General features: G+C 42.5%; 1 protein-coding gene across 3 annotated transcripts in view; it reads left to right on the forward strand.

Annotated features, from left to right (window-relative positions):
* The window catches only part of LOC108575613 (fasciclin-2), a 172044-nt gene that overhangs the window by 139818 nt on the left and 18060 nt on the right, over positions 1-14166 (forward strand). For 2 of the 3 annotated variants that reach the window (XM_017938442.1, XM_017938443.1), the window contains exons 2-6: positions 1633-1798; positions 8822-8991; positions 9676-9941; positions 10836-11889; positions 12607-13059. In XM_017938442.1, the coding sequence (XP_017793931.1) occupies positions 1633-1798; positions 8822-8991; positions 9676-9941; positions 10836-11889; positions 12607-13059 (2109 nt within the window). Of the gene's footprint in view, positions 1-1632; positions 1799-8821; positions 8992-9675; positions 9942-10835; positions 11890-12606; positions 13060-13731; positions 14161-14166 lie in introns of those variants that run through there. The other variant, XM_017938444.1, reaches the window with a different exon arrangement.

The raw sequence follows: 14166 nt of genomic DNA on the forward strand, positions 1-14166 counted from the left end.
AAAACCTAACTTAACTTTACTCGGCTCTACGGTGTAATTCCCCTCAATTTTCTTCCTTGTATTTTTCCCGACTCCAGAAATAGACGAAAGAAATAATAAATTTGATAGAAGCACGAGGAGCGAAAGGTCAAAGCCCTTTATCACCGTGATACAAGAAATGCTTACGTTGTTACGGTGTTCACTTCAGATGATGCATGTTATTAGAATTATTTTACAAGCTACCTTCCCTGCTCGGCGCATTAATATTTCGTTTAAAAAGGATCGCAGACATTGCGTCGGCCGACATCGGATGATGTTACAGAAGCGAGACCTGACTGATGACAGTGGGTTTTTTCCTCGATGTGTACAACGTAGAGAAAAAGAGTCGTAAACCACAGACAATTTTTTCCACTACGTGACTGCTCTTTGTTCTCGTCCCGTTATACTCCCTCTCTTTCTCTCTGTTTGCGCACATTTTTCTATGTCAATTTGCGCCTGTTTTTGCCCGTTCTCGCCCTCGTTTGCTCCCTACTTTGCTTCAAGTCGCGCTACAAACCCACCGCAGTATGTTCCAGCAAACATTTTATATTCCCGATTACGATGCGAGATGTTTCTTGCGTTTGCCGAGCAGGGATTTGATGAATTTTTTAGAGGCGACTTTTCTTTTGAGCGTGCGAATGCTTTATTCCACGTTTTGTTCGCCGTGATAGGAGTACTGTACTTTGAATTTATGAGACATTCAGAATGAGAGGGTTTTTTGGTAGATTTGGAAGTTTGTCGAGGATTGAGATGTCGGAAGATAATCGCGAATGTTTGGATTGATTTTCAGTGATCGAAGAAGGAAATTTTTCTATGCCACAGCATTCGATCTACGAGTTCTCGAGAAATTCTAATTTCTGTAACTATCTCTTCGTTCGTCACTAGAACGAAATATGTTTTAAGGGATAATAATGGAAAAATTTTTTTTACTAAGTTTTGTTTCTTTGATCTCGATCGAAGAAGAAAATATTTCTGAAAGCTCCTTATTTTCCAATTTTTATTCTTTGAACTCCTGAGAAATTCTAATTTCTGTAACTATCTTTTCGTTCGTTACTGGAACGTAATGCTTTAAGAGATAATAGAAAAAAATATTTTTGCCAAGTTTTGTTTCTTTCCTATCGATTTTCAGTGATCGAAACAAAAGGAAATTTCCGAAAAATTCTACTTTCCATAACTATCTCTCCGTCCCTTCCTACTTTCATCCAACTTCCTCTTCACCTTCCACCAACATAACACCTCCGTTATCCCATTTTAAAAATCAATCCATTCCACGCTAAACCCTAACCTATCCCTAGAAACCCGCCCTTAGCGAAAATTACAGCACGCAATTGCCAGTCCGGATACCGACCACAAACGTGTACCTTTCAGGTGTGCGCAAAAATGCCCGCGATTTTTCCCCATACTGTGTAATCAAATCGTTATCACGAAATTGCGTGCAGTTACCCGGCACCGATTAAACCACCGGGTGTCCTATCGGTGACACGAAACACCAACCAGCTTCTAGCCCCTTTCCTTCTTAAAGTCATTCCACCACTTGTGCAAAGTGCAACTGCCGCGCTAACGATCCGTTTCATGTCAGTGTAACGAGCGGTCACGTCTCGATTTTGCTTGCAGCTTACGCGAACGAGGCATCCTTGGAGATCCTGCCGAGCGGCGAGACTCAGACGAAGCCAATCGGGTCCAGTATCATCCTGACGTGCAAACCGAAGGTCGACGATACGAAGCTGATCACGGAAATGAAATGGCTCGATCCACAGAATCGTGAGATCGAGTCGTTGAAGTAAGTAGAGAAATAAATGATCGTAGATAGCTAGGGTGTAAGTTTGCCTTTAGAATTAACTGTAATTGTTGCAGTATATATATATATATATTTGCCCCTTGCTGGTAACGTGCTGTGTATTCTCGTCTGGTAAGAACAGTGCTTTCTAAAAAAAGAAAAAATCAATACTTCTGTACAGTGGATTAATTGTTAAAAATTGAAGTTTTTAAACGGTTTTGGTTTCCTTCGAAGATCTAATTTCGAGGTTTATGCATTTGTTACGCTTCCGTTTGGGTAATTGAGTTGTACTTGGTCGAACGTCGACCGAAATAAGGGAGATAAATGTTTAAATACGTTTCTATTTTGATTTTTCGAGACGAAACGTGTGTTTGTTTGCCCGTGTAATGGGAAGGGATCGTGTAAAATAAAAGAAATTCGTTTTAGAGGTAATTCTATAGGTACCAGTAGCATCGAGACCCTCCGCAAAGCATCGATCAATGTAACAGAGGAGCGACGTCGATTTATTAAATCCCTATAGATTCATGGAAACATGGCGCGCAGTTTTAACGTCATAATTCAAACGGGGCCGTCGTGAAGCGAGAAACAGAAGGAGAAAAAAATATCACGACAGCGCAAACAAACGTTTGTCAAGCCAGGCGGGAATATACGAGCAAGGGAAGTTCACGCTTTCGAGCTTTTTCGACAATAACAGAACCACTTTTAACGGATAATTGAAACGATGTGCAAAGGGTGAGGTGTGACTCGTGGTGTACAACAAACTTGATGATTTCTCCAAGCAAAACGTTACTTGCATACCTAAAATCCACTTTCTTGCGTCAGTTTTCGTGGAGATGTGTTACGAATTCTTCAAAAATTCTATTTATACGTGATAACATATCGCAGATTAATTTATCGTTAGATGTCTCGTATTAATTTGTCGACAAATGCTTGCTTAATAAATTTCAGTAAAAATTAGAACATACATAAATTCAATTACGAAAGGTTTACATTGAAACAAATGTTCTACAAATTTCTGGGCAAAAGGATCATCTTTTTTGTCACCCCTGTTTGCACCCTGCTCCGCTTAATTAACGTAAATCATTTTTTTGCAATTTTTTTCTTGAATAACACACGAATAGAAACACGACCAACACGCAGCACTAATTTAACAAATTTCTGTCACTTGGTTTGCACACAGATTCGCCGTAATTCCGATCGAAAGGCGAGTATACAAAAACTCCATTCAAGACTTTTACACGCAACCCCGTAGTGTCGTGCCAGATCCTCTGTTTTGCGATGGTCGTCTCCTAAATATACACATATACAGGGTGGACCAGTTAACTCGTTCATCTGAATAACTCTTAAACTGTGCGTTGGCTCGGGAATTTTTGCACAGAAAAATTGCACAATTTCGAGAGAGGTGTTAGGTAACATGTGTGAATACTTCGTTCAACTTCGCAAGGGATGTTAACAAGATTTGTCAATTGTTCCACTGATTAAGATCGATGAAATTTATTTACTTATACCCTCACGAACTGATTGTCAAATTTGCCCAATTGGCGAATACGAGCTCCTTTATTTATCAAATATTTCGTATCATTCTGTATTTTAATTTACTACTTTCTTACTCCATTCGTGGCAAGAAAATTGAAGATTTGAAAGACTTCTCGAACGAATCGAAATATCTCGTTAACCATTGAATTTCGAACCAACAATATTTGCTACATATTTATTCAGAAATTGACATTTGCCCAAACTGCCTCGTGAAATAATACAAAGTTCTACTAAAAAAGTGAAAGAAAACTACGATACATTGAGCCACCTAATGTCGCTCTTCGAACCATGCAACGTTCGTCTACAACAATTTCACAACCAATGCATAGTTCACGAGTTGTTTGCGTGAACATAGCTGCCACCGTGTGTATAGTCACTTTAGAGTTGCCGTTTTCCAAACTTAGAAGACGCTGTCTTTCTTCACTCTCTTCACATGTACCTACACACGCGCTCTCATACCACATACACACTATCATATCGCGCACAAACCCGCCAGCATATACACCCCCTTCATCCCCCCATTTTACCTTCACCCGCCCTTCGTGGCTGATTTACGTCTACTACAGCCACACTCCCCCCCTGTACGGAGCTCTTAATTGCTGCAGGTCCGCCCGATTGTTCTGCGAGCTAAGCGTTGCTCATTAAGCTGTTCGAGAAAGTTTTCCGCCTTCCGCGGCCAAACTGACTTCCCGTTCTATTTGAACGGTTAAACGGAGCCGAGTCTCTCCCCGGTGCCGCGCGTGTACTACCTTGGCTCGCCGCCGCTGATGCAAGAAAACACTGGGCTAAAGTAGACGTTAAACGATGCTCGCCGCGCTCGCGTTCTGCAAGCGTGTTATTCAATGACAACAACAGCGGCCCACCTGAGCAATTAAACGGGTCCCGGTAGCGACACACCGTTCCCTCTCGTGCATATTCAGATCAGTGCTGTCCACGAGTGAAATTTCGCTCTTACGGGATGAGCGAGGAGATGGCAGTCTTCGACTTGGGGTGCTTTGTGAAATTAACACTTGGTTTACGGGCATTTCTTGTATACCTATCTCCAGGGACGTGCGTCAAATTGACGCCTGAACGAAATCGCGCATTTTCTTTAGAAAACGACATATTGTACGCTGTTCGCTTATAAATGAAACTATGTGATATTATATGTTTATATGATAAGCATAATTTCCGTAATTTTCCTTGTGAAATTCGAAATGCGTCAAAGTCGCGCGTCCCGTAAACCTATTTAGTGTTAAAGGGATTAGGGAAAAGGGACTGTTCGCGTTTGGTGAATGGTAATGCTTATGATTGAGGTTTGTAAGCGTCAGGGTACTTGTATTTGGAGAGAAAGTGTGATAGGATTTGTGTTAATGCAGCTTCTTCCCGCGCTTCTTGTTGGTTGGACGGTCGGGTTGGCGTTGTATGTGCCAACTACTTACTGTCGCGATGGTGATCGCGCTTTATTTGTGACGTCGATTGTTGCGGACTGGACCGCACTGGTGTATCAAGAATATCGAGTATCGCGTGTTAGAGCGCTCAAAGTGGTGTCGATTGTTTCTATGTACCTTAGAATCTGCCCGAATGTCGTGAACTGGCTGTATATATCTCTTTTCGCCAAAATGGGGAGTTTACTATGGGCCTTTCACCCCTTAGAGCCGCCCTCCTAGGCCCTTGTGCACTGCCCCGTGTGGTAGAGTAGGGAGCGCGCAGAGGCAAGTACCGGCTTACCATGTGGCCCGCAGAAGTGGAGAATTTCGGCCATCAGGTAATAAGCCGGATTTGCCCTCTGGCGTGAATAGGCTATTGTTATCAAAAAACTTGCAGAAAAACTTCTCAAAAGTAACGTCGCGTGGAATCCGGTGCCATAAACCCCTGTTGGTTAAACAATTTGAATGAAATTTCTTGATTGAAGTTAGCAGATGACCGAGTTCGTTACCGAGTTTTAACTGCGATCGTGGAGTTGATTTTAAACTTGTCCACTTTGAATATTTGGGAGTAATGCTAGATTACTTTTAGCATACCACAGTTGCAGGAAGATAATTATCCAGAGAATGTCAATTTACGAAAATTGATTATTTTAGAAATTTTTTAATTTATCAATTAAGAAATATAAATTGTAGAATAAGTAGTGGCTCAACACTGTTGATAAGTAAATCCCACTATACTCAATTATTTAAAAAAAAAAAACAACGATACTGCTGGAATTTAAATACCCTGTCTTCTTTCGTACCTACTTTAACCCTTTAAATATTCTTCATCAAATCTCACCAATATAAGCTATAAACCCACGTACCAAAATATCGTTAATACAGAGTCTACCCTATAATTGCATTTGAAATAAGCGAAAACCTCGCCCAGTAAGAAGATTAAAACACCGTCTCACTCTTACTCGAACTCAGCAATCAAAGGGTTAAGCGTGAAACTTCAACAATTCCGTCGAGCACACCGTAACTTCGCTGCCTACACATCTCCCTCTCTAAATTTGTCCTAACACTAACCACGGTAGGAGAAACATCCACGAGTATATAATAGCAAGAGAGCAATTCACGTTGAACGAAGACTTGAACTTCCCTCGAACTTCACACTCGAATAGCACTGATCCAAATGTACACGCGTATCAACCCGTTCGGTTCATCCGTTCCCATTCATCGTACGTACGCACGTGCGTGTGTGTGTGTGTACGGCGACGTGTCTTCGATGACGATCCTTCGAAGTTGCTCGCCGCAATATCGGAGGATCGATCCTCCGCTGGCTAAATAATGTATCGCGGAGCGCGTCTTGCAAATATTGAACCGCGCGCGCGATCAAACAATCCAACGAGCGTTAACCTCGGTAACTGATTCGTCGGATCGCGTGTTTGCCCGATTACGCGGACCCCGAGCGATTTGCATAATTATGTCCGCTCGTCGCGACGAGTAATGGCCGATAAATTCAGCGCGGGACGCGTGTACCGGCCGAGAACCGTTTCATTAATCGTACTTACGGACCGTGTTCCCGATTAGGCAAGAAGAAAGGGTATTATTGCATAATCGCCAGGATAACGTTGTTATCTCGCGTGGATCGGCACACGCGTAAACGCGCACAAGGACCGACGTCACTGTTCGAAAATGTTCCCATTCTATTTACCACCTACTCCTGCTTCTTTTCACGTTCGGTTTCGCGATTCCACGCGTTCGACGCGTGCCTTTTGTTGCTCTGTCGTAATTCTTCGCGAAGCGTTCTCTTTCGTTAACTACGCTTATAGTGATCTCGGGCACGTTCGTCGCAAGATGTTCTACACATTGTGCAAGAGAGCTACGTGGTTGGTTGGGTCGTTGCAACTCGCGGTTAAAAGTGACGTTGGACAGTTGTGTCTATATGAGTCGCTTCGTTCACGAGGTGTTTTCAGTTTTGTCGGTTGTTTTGAGGAAATATTTGCGCGGCGAAGGAGTAACGAGATTCGTGTTTAAGGGGTGAAATTGAAATTTGAAAGTTGGCGGCTGAGAGACTGTTAATTGGAATAACTCGAAAATAGATCGATCAGGACGAAAGTCTTGTATGGTTTCTCACGAGAAATCCGAATTACTGTAACTAATAATTTTGAGGCCCTAGACTTTGGAATATTTTCGGACGTTCTAGCTGTACGCAAAATATTTTACCGAAATCTAATTTAAAAGATTTCCCAAAGATTCCTATATTTCGAAAATTAACCGAAAACTTGAGAATCTTCGTCACGCGTATCTTATCTCCACTCCTCTCCATCTCACCTATCGCAACTTATTAAAATACCGCACGGAACACTCGATTCACGTTCCACTTACCACCCCCGATGGTTATCGAAATTCACAGCAATCAAAAGCCAATACAAATCTCCTTTGTCCTCCATTCAACACCTCGCCAAGCCGGCCCGGCCGTAACAAAGAAATCCAAACAATAGGTAACAACTTCATCGTCGGCCGTGAGTAATATCGTTATCCGAAACCTAGCGATTTCTTCCGGACCGCGACTAATCGTATCAGAAACCGTAGCCACGTCTAGTTTCTTCCGTTACTCACTTCTTTCCCCCTTCCAGAGAATAACAGACGAACCGTCCTCGATCTCGCTCGCAGTTTCCTAATCGAAGGGGATCGTTAAAGCGTATCTTTTACCGCTGACGCGGTTCGAATTCGTCTCGAAACTATACATTTACAACCACGATTCAGCATCTCTCTGTGTATCAACCTCTGAACCCTTATCTCCGTATTCTCTCCCCGTGCCCTCTTCATACTCTGTCATGCGGTGTTGTTAAATTGTGTGAATTCATGTGAATGCGTCTCGTTTGTACCAGTTTCCCGGGCCCGTGCACAACACGAAACGACGACGAAATTGCTGGCTGTCCGCGTTTCTCACCTAGGCTTCAGGGATCCAGATAGAACCGAGAGAACAGCAGCCTTCCATCTCTTGCTGGGTGGTGGTGGTGATGAAGGTTCTTGGGTGTTCGATCTGGCTCTCTTACGTCGAATTAAGGTCGATCGATCGGCGTTGTTGCGCGCTCTCGATCCCACGCTATACACATCGATCCAAATTCGACACCGCCCGCCGTGTTCCACGCAAACCGCCTATACCAAACCCCGCCCCGTAACGATATTTCACCGATATCGGCTTGGTGTTTCGCGTTAGAATACGGATTAGATGTTTTCCCGACGATTTATGCGGCTACCGGGATGCCGCGCCCTCGAATATTTCGGACAATCGGTTTACCGATACAGTACACGTCACACAGGGTCACCATAGAGCGTTTAACGTTGAAATTTTGATCGATAGTTTAGTTTAGCTTGACTGTTCGTTTGGTATATTAGACTTTTCATTAGTGATTTAGAGAAGTGTCTGACACGGTGTCTCCCATCGATATTCGGACACTCTTTGGAACGGTGTAACTTTTTCAAAATTGCACCCAACGACTTGAGTTTTTTTCGAGAAGTTAGAAGGATTGGTGTACTAGATGACGTGTGCAAAAAATTTGGAAAAGATTGCAATTATACGGTAGTTTTGAAAATTTTCATTAAGTGCTCAGATAAGAAAGTTGCGAACAGTGACCTTTGCAATTTTCTACGCGATTTCTACGAAGTGCAATTTTTTCCAAATTTCTTAAACACGTCATCTAGTATGCCAATCCTTCTAACTTCTCAAAGAAACTCAAGTCGTTGGGTGCAATTCTAAGAAAGTTACACCGTTCTAAAGAGCGTCCGAATATCGGTGGGAGACACTGTGTGTATAGTTGTAGCTTTGACATATGGAAAGAGAGAGACGAGTAACGGAATGTGTGTGTGTGTGTGTCGTATTATTTGAAGAACGATTTTTTCATTCGCGAAACACTGAGCCCAATTTCTTGTTCGACTCTTTACAAACATCTCATCTGAACATTCTCATAGTTCTCTAGTTTACATCATCATTATTATTATTGACGTTTTTATTCTGGTTGTGTAACGAATTGTAACAGTGTTTTTCTTTGTTTTTTTTTCCTTTTTTTTTTTAAATTATCCAATGCAGCACGTTCACGGGCCATCCGAAGCCATCGATGTACACCCAATTGCACCAGGATAACAAATTGTCTTTGTTCTTCAATTCCCTGAAAGAGGAGCAGGCCGGGAAGTACACGTGCAAAGCTAAGTACGCGGCTTCGATTGAGCTGGAGAAGTCTGTCACGATCGATACTATAGGTGAGGATTTATCTCGATGGGATTGTGCTTCGAAAGTTAAATGTTCGTCGAAGTACGACGTTTCAACAGATTCGTGCGGAATGGTTTTAATACTAAAATTCGAAACGGTCCATCGGCAATTTTTAGGCAAAGATTGATTTTCAATATTCGTCGGTATTATCGTTCGCAGCTTTCCAACCTTCTTTCCAAATTTTTCCAAGTTTTTATAAAAATTCAATTTCAGAGAATTGCTGAAATATCGTTTCAACCCTGGTCCCTTCGAGTATTAAATCAAAAATTGTGTAAATGCATTTAGTATTTACAATCCAAACGTTCAAAATTTGATTTTAATTTTCCAGATTAAACTGTTTTAACTAAGAACACTGAAACTTTTCATACGGAAACTTCGAAAATTGCAGTTTTAATTAAACTAAATTTCGATATTACCATAAATTTCCTGTATTCCACATGTCTAACAATCGAAATGATCAAAAGTCCCGGGAGAATCGTCGGGTAGGGAAATTCCCGTTCGGCAAATTCGTTTGATTTCACTTTATTTTCCACGACACGATAGTCGGAGCGAAGTATAATATCGAGAATATCCGGTAGACATTTATGGAAATTCTTCGAACCGAAACTGTTGAAGCGGTCTCGATGGAAAAGAAGCACGAGACAGAAGTATGAAGAGTAATTACTGTTTCGCAGTTGCGATCACTTGGAACAATGCGCCGCTCAATCAATACCCCATTTTGGGAGAGGACTTCGCTATTCAGTGCAAAGTGCAGGCAAGGCCTTCGCCCTCGGTCGACTGGGTGTACAACGGTGAATTAATTAAGACGAACGACCACTACATTATAGACACGTATGCCCTGAAGATCAAGAACGTTCAAGAATCCGACGACGGCATCTACACCTGCCGTGCTTACGTAGTGACTACCGGCGAGCTCAAGGAACGAGCTATCCGCGTTGAGGTGGGTATTCAACCGTTGACACGATTTTATTTTAGTTACTCTTCGAGATACAGTAGTTTCTTGTTCAATTGCAACATTCTACCTTTGAAAATTGCTGGGAACTTTTTAATCAAATTTGTAACGAAAATTGAGAGATTTTCATGTTTAAATTATAAGCTACAAGAAGTTTAAATTATTTGGACATTTGTGACATTCTGTGACTAAATTTCGCGTTTGAATGCACGAAGATTAAATTCTGGTCAAATGGAAGCAACCTTGTTACGTCTGCTGACGTACTATTAAGCGAATCTGAATAAGATTATGCATACGAAAAATGTAGAATACTTGGTAAAATCTTTTTTACAAAAGAAGGAAATATTTTTCATAAATTTCGTGTGTTTGAATACAAGATTAATTCTACTCGAATAAAGGCTGTCTTTTTATCTCTGCGGACGTATCATCAAACGAATCTAGATAACATTTATAAATATAAAAACCGTGGAGTGCATAAAGAACGAAAATGAATGCGTAACGAAATATTTCCCATAAATCACCCCTGTTTGACTACACAAAGATTAATTCTACTCGAATAAAAACACGTCCTTCGTAAATTTCGCATTCACGAATCACGAGTATACGAGTCTAACGAAAATATATACGCTGGCCAGCAGAGTACAGCTGAACACAATAAAAATGATTAAAAAAGCTGCAAACTCAACGGAGAAATAAACGATCGAGCTGAATTCTGTCTACCAATTTGCCCCAAGTTTGTATACTGGCCACTGTACAAACACGCACGCTCTCTCCTTCATCCCCCCTTGAAGCTCCGGCCGAACTGCATACGCCAATTATTCCCAATCCTAGCCATAATACCGCCACAGGTATCAGTGAACAGGTTTGCGTTTCATTTGATAGGTCCACATACGCCCTACGGTGGAGGAGTTCCCTGGTCCGGTAGACATAATCGAAGGCAAAGACGCGAGCATACAGTGCAAAGCTCATGGCAAACCGCCTCCAAAAATCACCTGGGTGAAGGATCATCAGAATCTCTCCAACACCGGCCGATTCGGCGTAGACTCCGACACAGGCCTGTTGACAATCTCGAACGTGAACAGCGACGACGCCGGCGAATATCAATGCACAGCGACGAACGCCGCCGACACAGTCACCACGAAAGTCTTGGTGAACGTGATCGTGAAACCGAAGATCACCGAGTTCTCGAACAACACAGTGGTCCAGGACAAAGAGGCGACTCTCGTTTGCAAAGCTTTCGGCAGACCTCCGCCCCAAATCACTTTCAGAAAGCACACCAAGGAGAAATCCTACGTAAAGGGAGCACAGCTGGACGACGACAGAATCATCCTGATAAACAACGCGAACGACATGACCAACGAAACTGTCGCCACGCTGACCATCCAGCAGTCTCTCAGGTCTGACGACGGTCTTTACGAGTGTATCGCGCAGAACAGCGGGGGTGAAGCACTTAGAAACGGGCATTTGACCGTGGAGTTTCCTCCGTCGTTCGCCTCTATGCCGAACAAAACGTTCTGGTCGTGGGAACAGAAGCCTGTGAACATCAGTTGCATCGCCGACAGCATACCGAATGCCACTATACGCTGGACCACTCATGGCGATCAGAAGATCGACAATGACCCTATGATCAAGCAGGTAGAAAACGGACCGGTCTCCATGCTCACGATTGTCCCGTTGGATAGACGGTATTACACCACTTACAAGTGCATCGCGTCGAACAAGCATGGCACGCGGCAACGTAACATCGAGCTGAGAGAGGCCACGAAACCTGGGGAAGTGCTGCAAGTCAAAATGGCCGAGATCACCGCGACTACGATCAGGTTCGATCTCGTGCCGCCCCCCACGCATCCTGAATTGCCAGTGCGAACTATCAGCGTGCAGTACAAGGAGGACGCGCAGACTTGGATGGAGGCTAGGAACAAAACGTGGTCTATCGGTAAGTGAAATTATAGAGAGTTTTAACGGTAGGATCACCCGGGTCGAAAGTGACCCACTGGTAACTCGGCGAAAATGAATAAAGGGTGATCGAAGAATTAGATTCGCATCGATACAAACCTATGCAGAAAATAAAGTGGGGAAGTTAGAAAGGATAGTCCACTTTTTTTTGGAAAATTTCTAGTATTAAAAAGTACGCAAATTTTAGTCTTTCTCAAGATTGAAGAATTCTCTCACAGTGTGATTTTACACAATTTTAAGGATAATTGAATGAATTCCAAAATCTCAAGTTAATCTTCGGAACGATTAACTCTTTGCGGTCGAATCCCGGGATACTCCCGGCAAGGCGTTTGTACCTTCTAAACGCTCTGTCGGCGCCCTTTGCCCGCAGAAACGGGGAAAAAGTAATAATATGCACGTAGCTTGAACAAGCTCGTTTGAGTAAAATTTGTGCGATTTTTGGGCAATAATTGACCGAGTGCGCGCTACCAAGAAATAATTCCGACCGCAAAGAGTTGAAAACACAAAAAATCTCTATCTTTGAAACTGAAATAGCGAAATTTCCAAACGTCTCATCCTTACTATCCGCCAAAACCACCTTAATAAACGAGTCCTCCCTTCGTCTCTCGCGGTGCATCGACATTGTTCCCCCGGCAGAATTACATGCCCGTAGGAAATCACGTCGTAACACAATAAACCATTTTTCCGCCTCTTCCAGATTCCTTCTACGTGCTCGAAGGCTTGAAACCGCAAACCGCGTACGAGTTTCGATTCGCGGCGATGAACGAGGTCGGACTGGGCAATTGGGGTGCCTTCCACCGCCAGATCACACCCGTAAGGACGTTCCCGAACGAGCCAAAGATAATAACGACGACGGCGGAGTACGACATGTCCATGTTCAACAATCAATACGAATTGTCCTGGCTGGCGCCGGCAGACAACGGCGAGCCGATCGACATGTACCAAATCAAATACTGTCAAATAAAACGCGTGTCCGGGGATTGGGATCTGCTGGAAGAGACATGCCGAACGGAGGATATAAAGACACAAGGAAGAATGAGGCACTGGCTGAAGAATCTCTATTCGGACACGTTCTACGAGGTGGAACTGAGGGCGCACAACGTGATGGGTTTCAGTAAGCCTGGAGTCGCGAAGTTTAAGACTGCAAGGGGTAAGTTTCTGCTATTCTATTCTTTCACTCCTTCTATCTGATTTTTTTGTTGTTTTTTTTTTTTTCAATTTTCTTCGTCTTGTCGACACACGTTTTTTCAACCGTATTCTCTGGAAACGCGTTAACGTTTTTCGTTTCGCCGTTTCTTCATCGTACGATGATATATCTCGTCGGTAATTTAATTAGTGCCCTTGTTATCAAGTCAAGTAATTTCTCGTTGAAATTATTATTACTATATATGTGCACGAGGCTATTGCACCGATTGATATGTCGTTTCTGTTTATTTGATTTATTTATATATTTTTTTTTCTTTTTTCAACCCAACGAGAAAGACCGTTTATACAATTACTTCGCCTCTGTCTTTTTAATTATTCACTCAAGGAGGAGGGAAAAGGGTCATTGAGGCATTTCGATACACGTTTCAGTCTCTTGTGCTCTTCTTTTGTTTGCGATGATTTTCAATCTGAGAAATGAAGTTTCTTCAAGATTTTTGCCCTCAGTCCCCTTGACCCTTTTGTAGAAAAGCGACTTAGATGAACTATCTGGTAGCCGTTCGATATATGGGCATCTTAGGCATATTAGATATTCTTCCCACCTTTTTAACCGTAAATAAAAGAAACATGTTCGAGACACAACAAACGATCCTTCTACAAGTCACTTTTTATCATTCAGAATCTCCGGGCCTCAATGTGGACTACAATGTAGATACTTCCGCTGGAGGTACTCGCAAGCTCGACGTGACCGCCATTGCCACAGCAATAACGATCCTATTCCTAGCCATTTAAAAAACAAACAAACAAACAAACGTATAAAAAAAAAAAAAAACAGAAAAGAAAAAAATACAAAACAGACAAAAGAAAGAGTATAAAAATGAGAAATACAGAAAATAACGCAAAAATCATCATCAGGAACGGTCGCTGTTCACGCTCTAATCTTTCCGTTTTTACATAGTGTACACAGTTTTTAGAACGTGGTATGCGATATACGAACGTACTATGTTAATATATACCACCGGGAGAGTACAACCAGAGACACACACAATGGACAGAAAAAGAAAAGAAACGAGAGAATAGAAAAAAGAAAGAGAGGAACACAAAGTTCACAAGT

Source organism: Habropoda laboriosa, unplaced genomic scaffold, assembly GCF_001263275.1.
Source record: "Habropoda laboriosa isolate 0110345459 unplaced genomic scaffold, ASM126327v1 scaffold186, whole genome shotgun sequence".
Lineage (NCBI taxonomy): Eukaryota > Metazoa > Arthropoda > Insecta > Hymenoptera > Apidae > Habropoda > Habropoda laboriosa.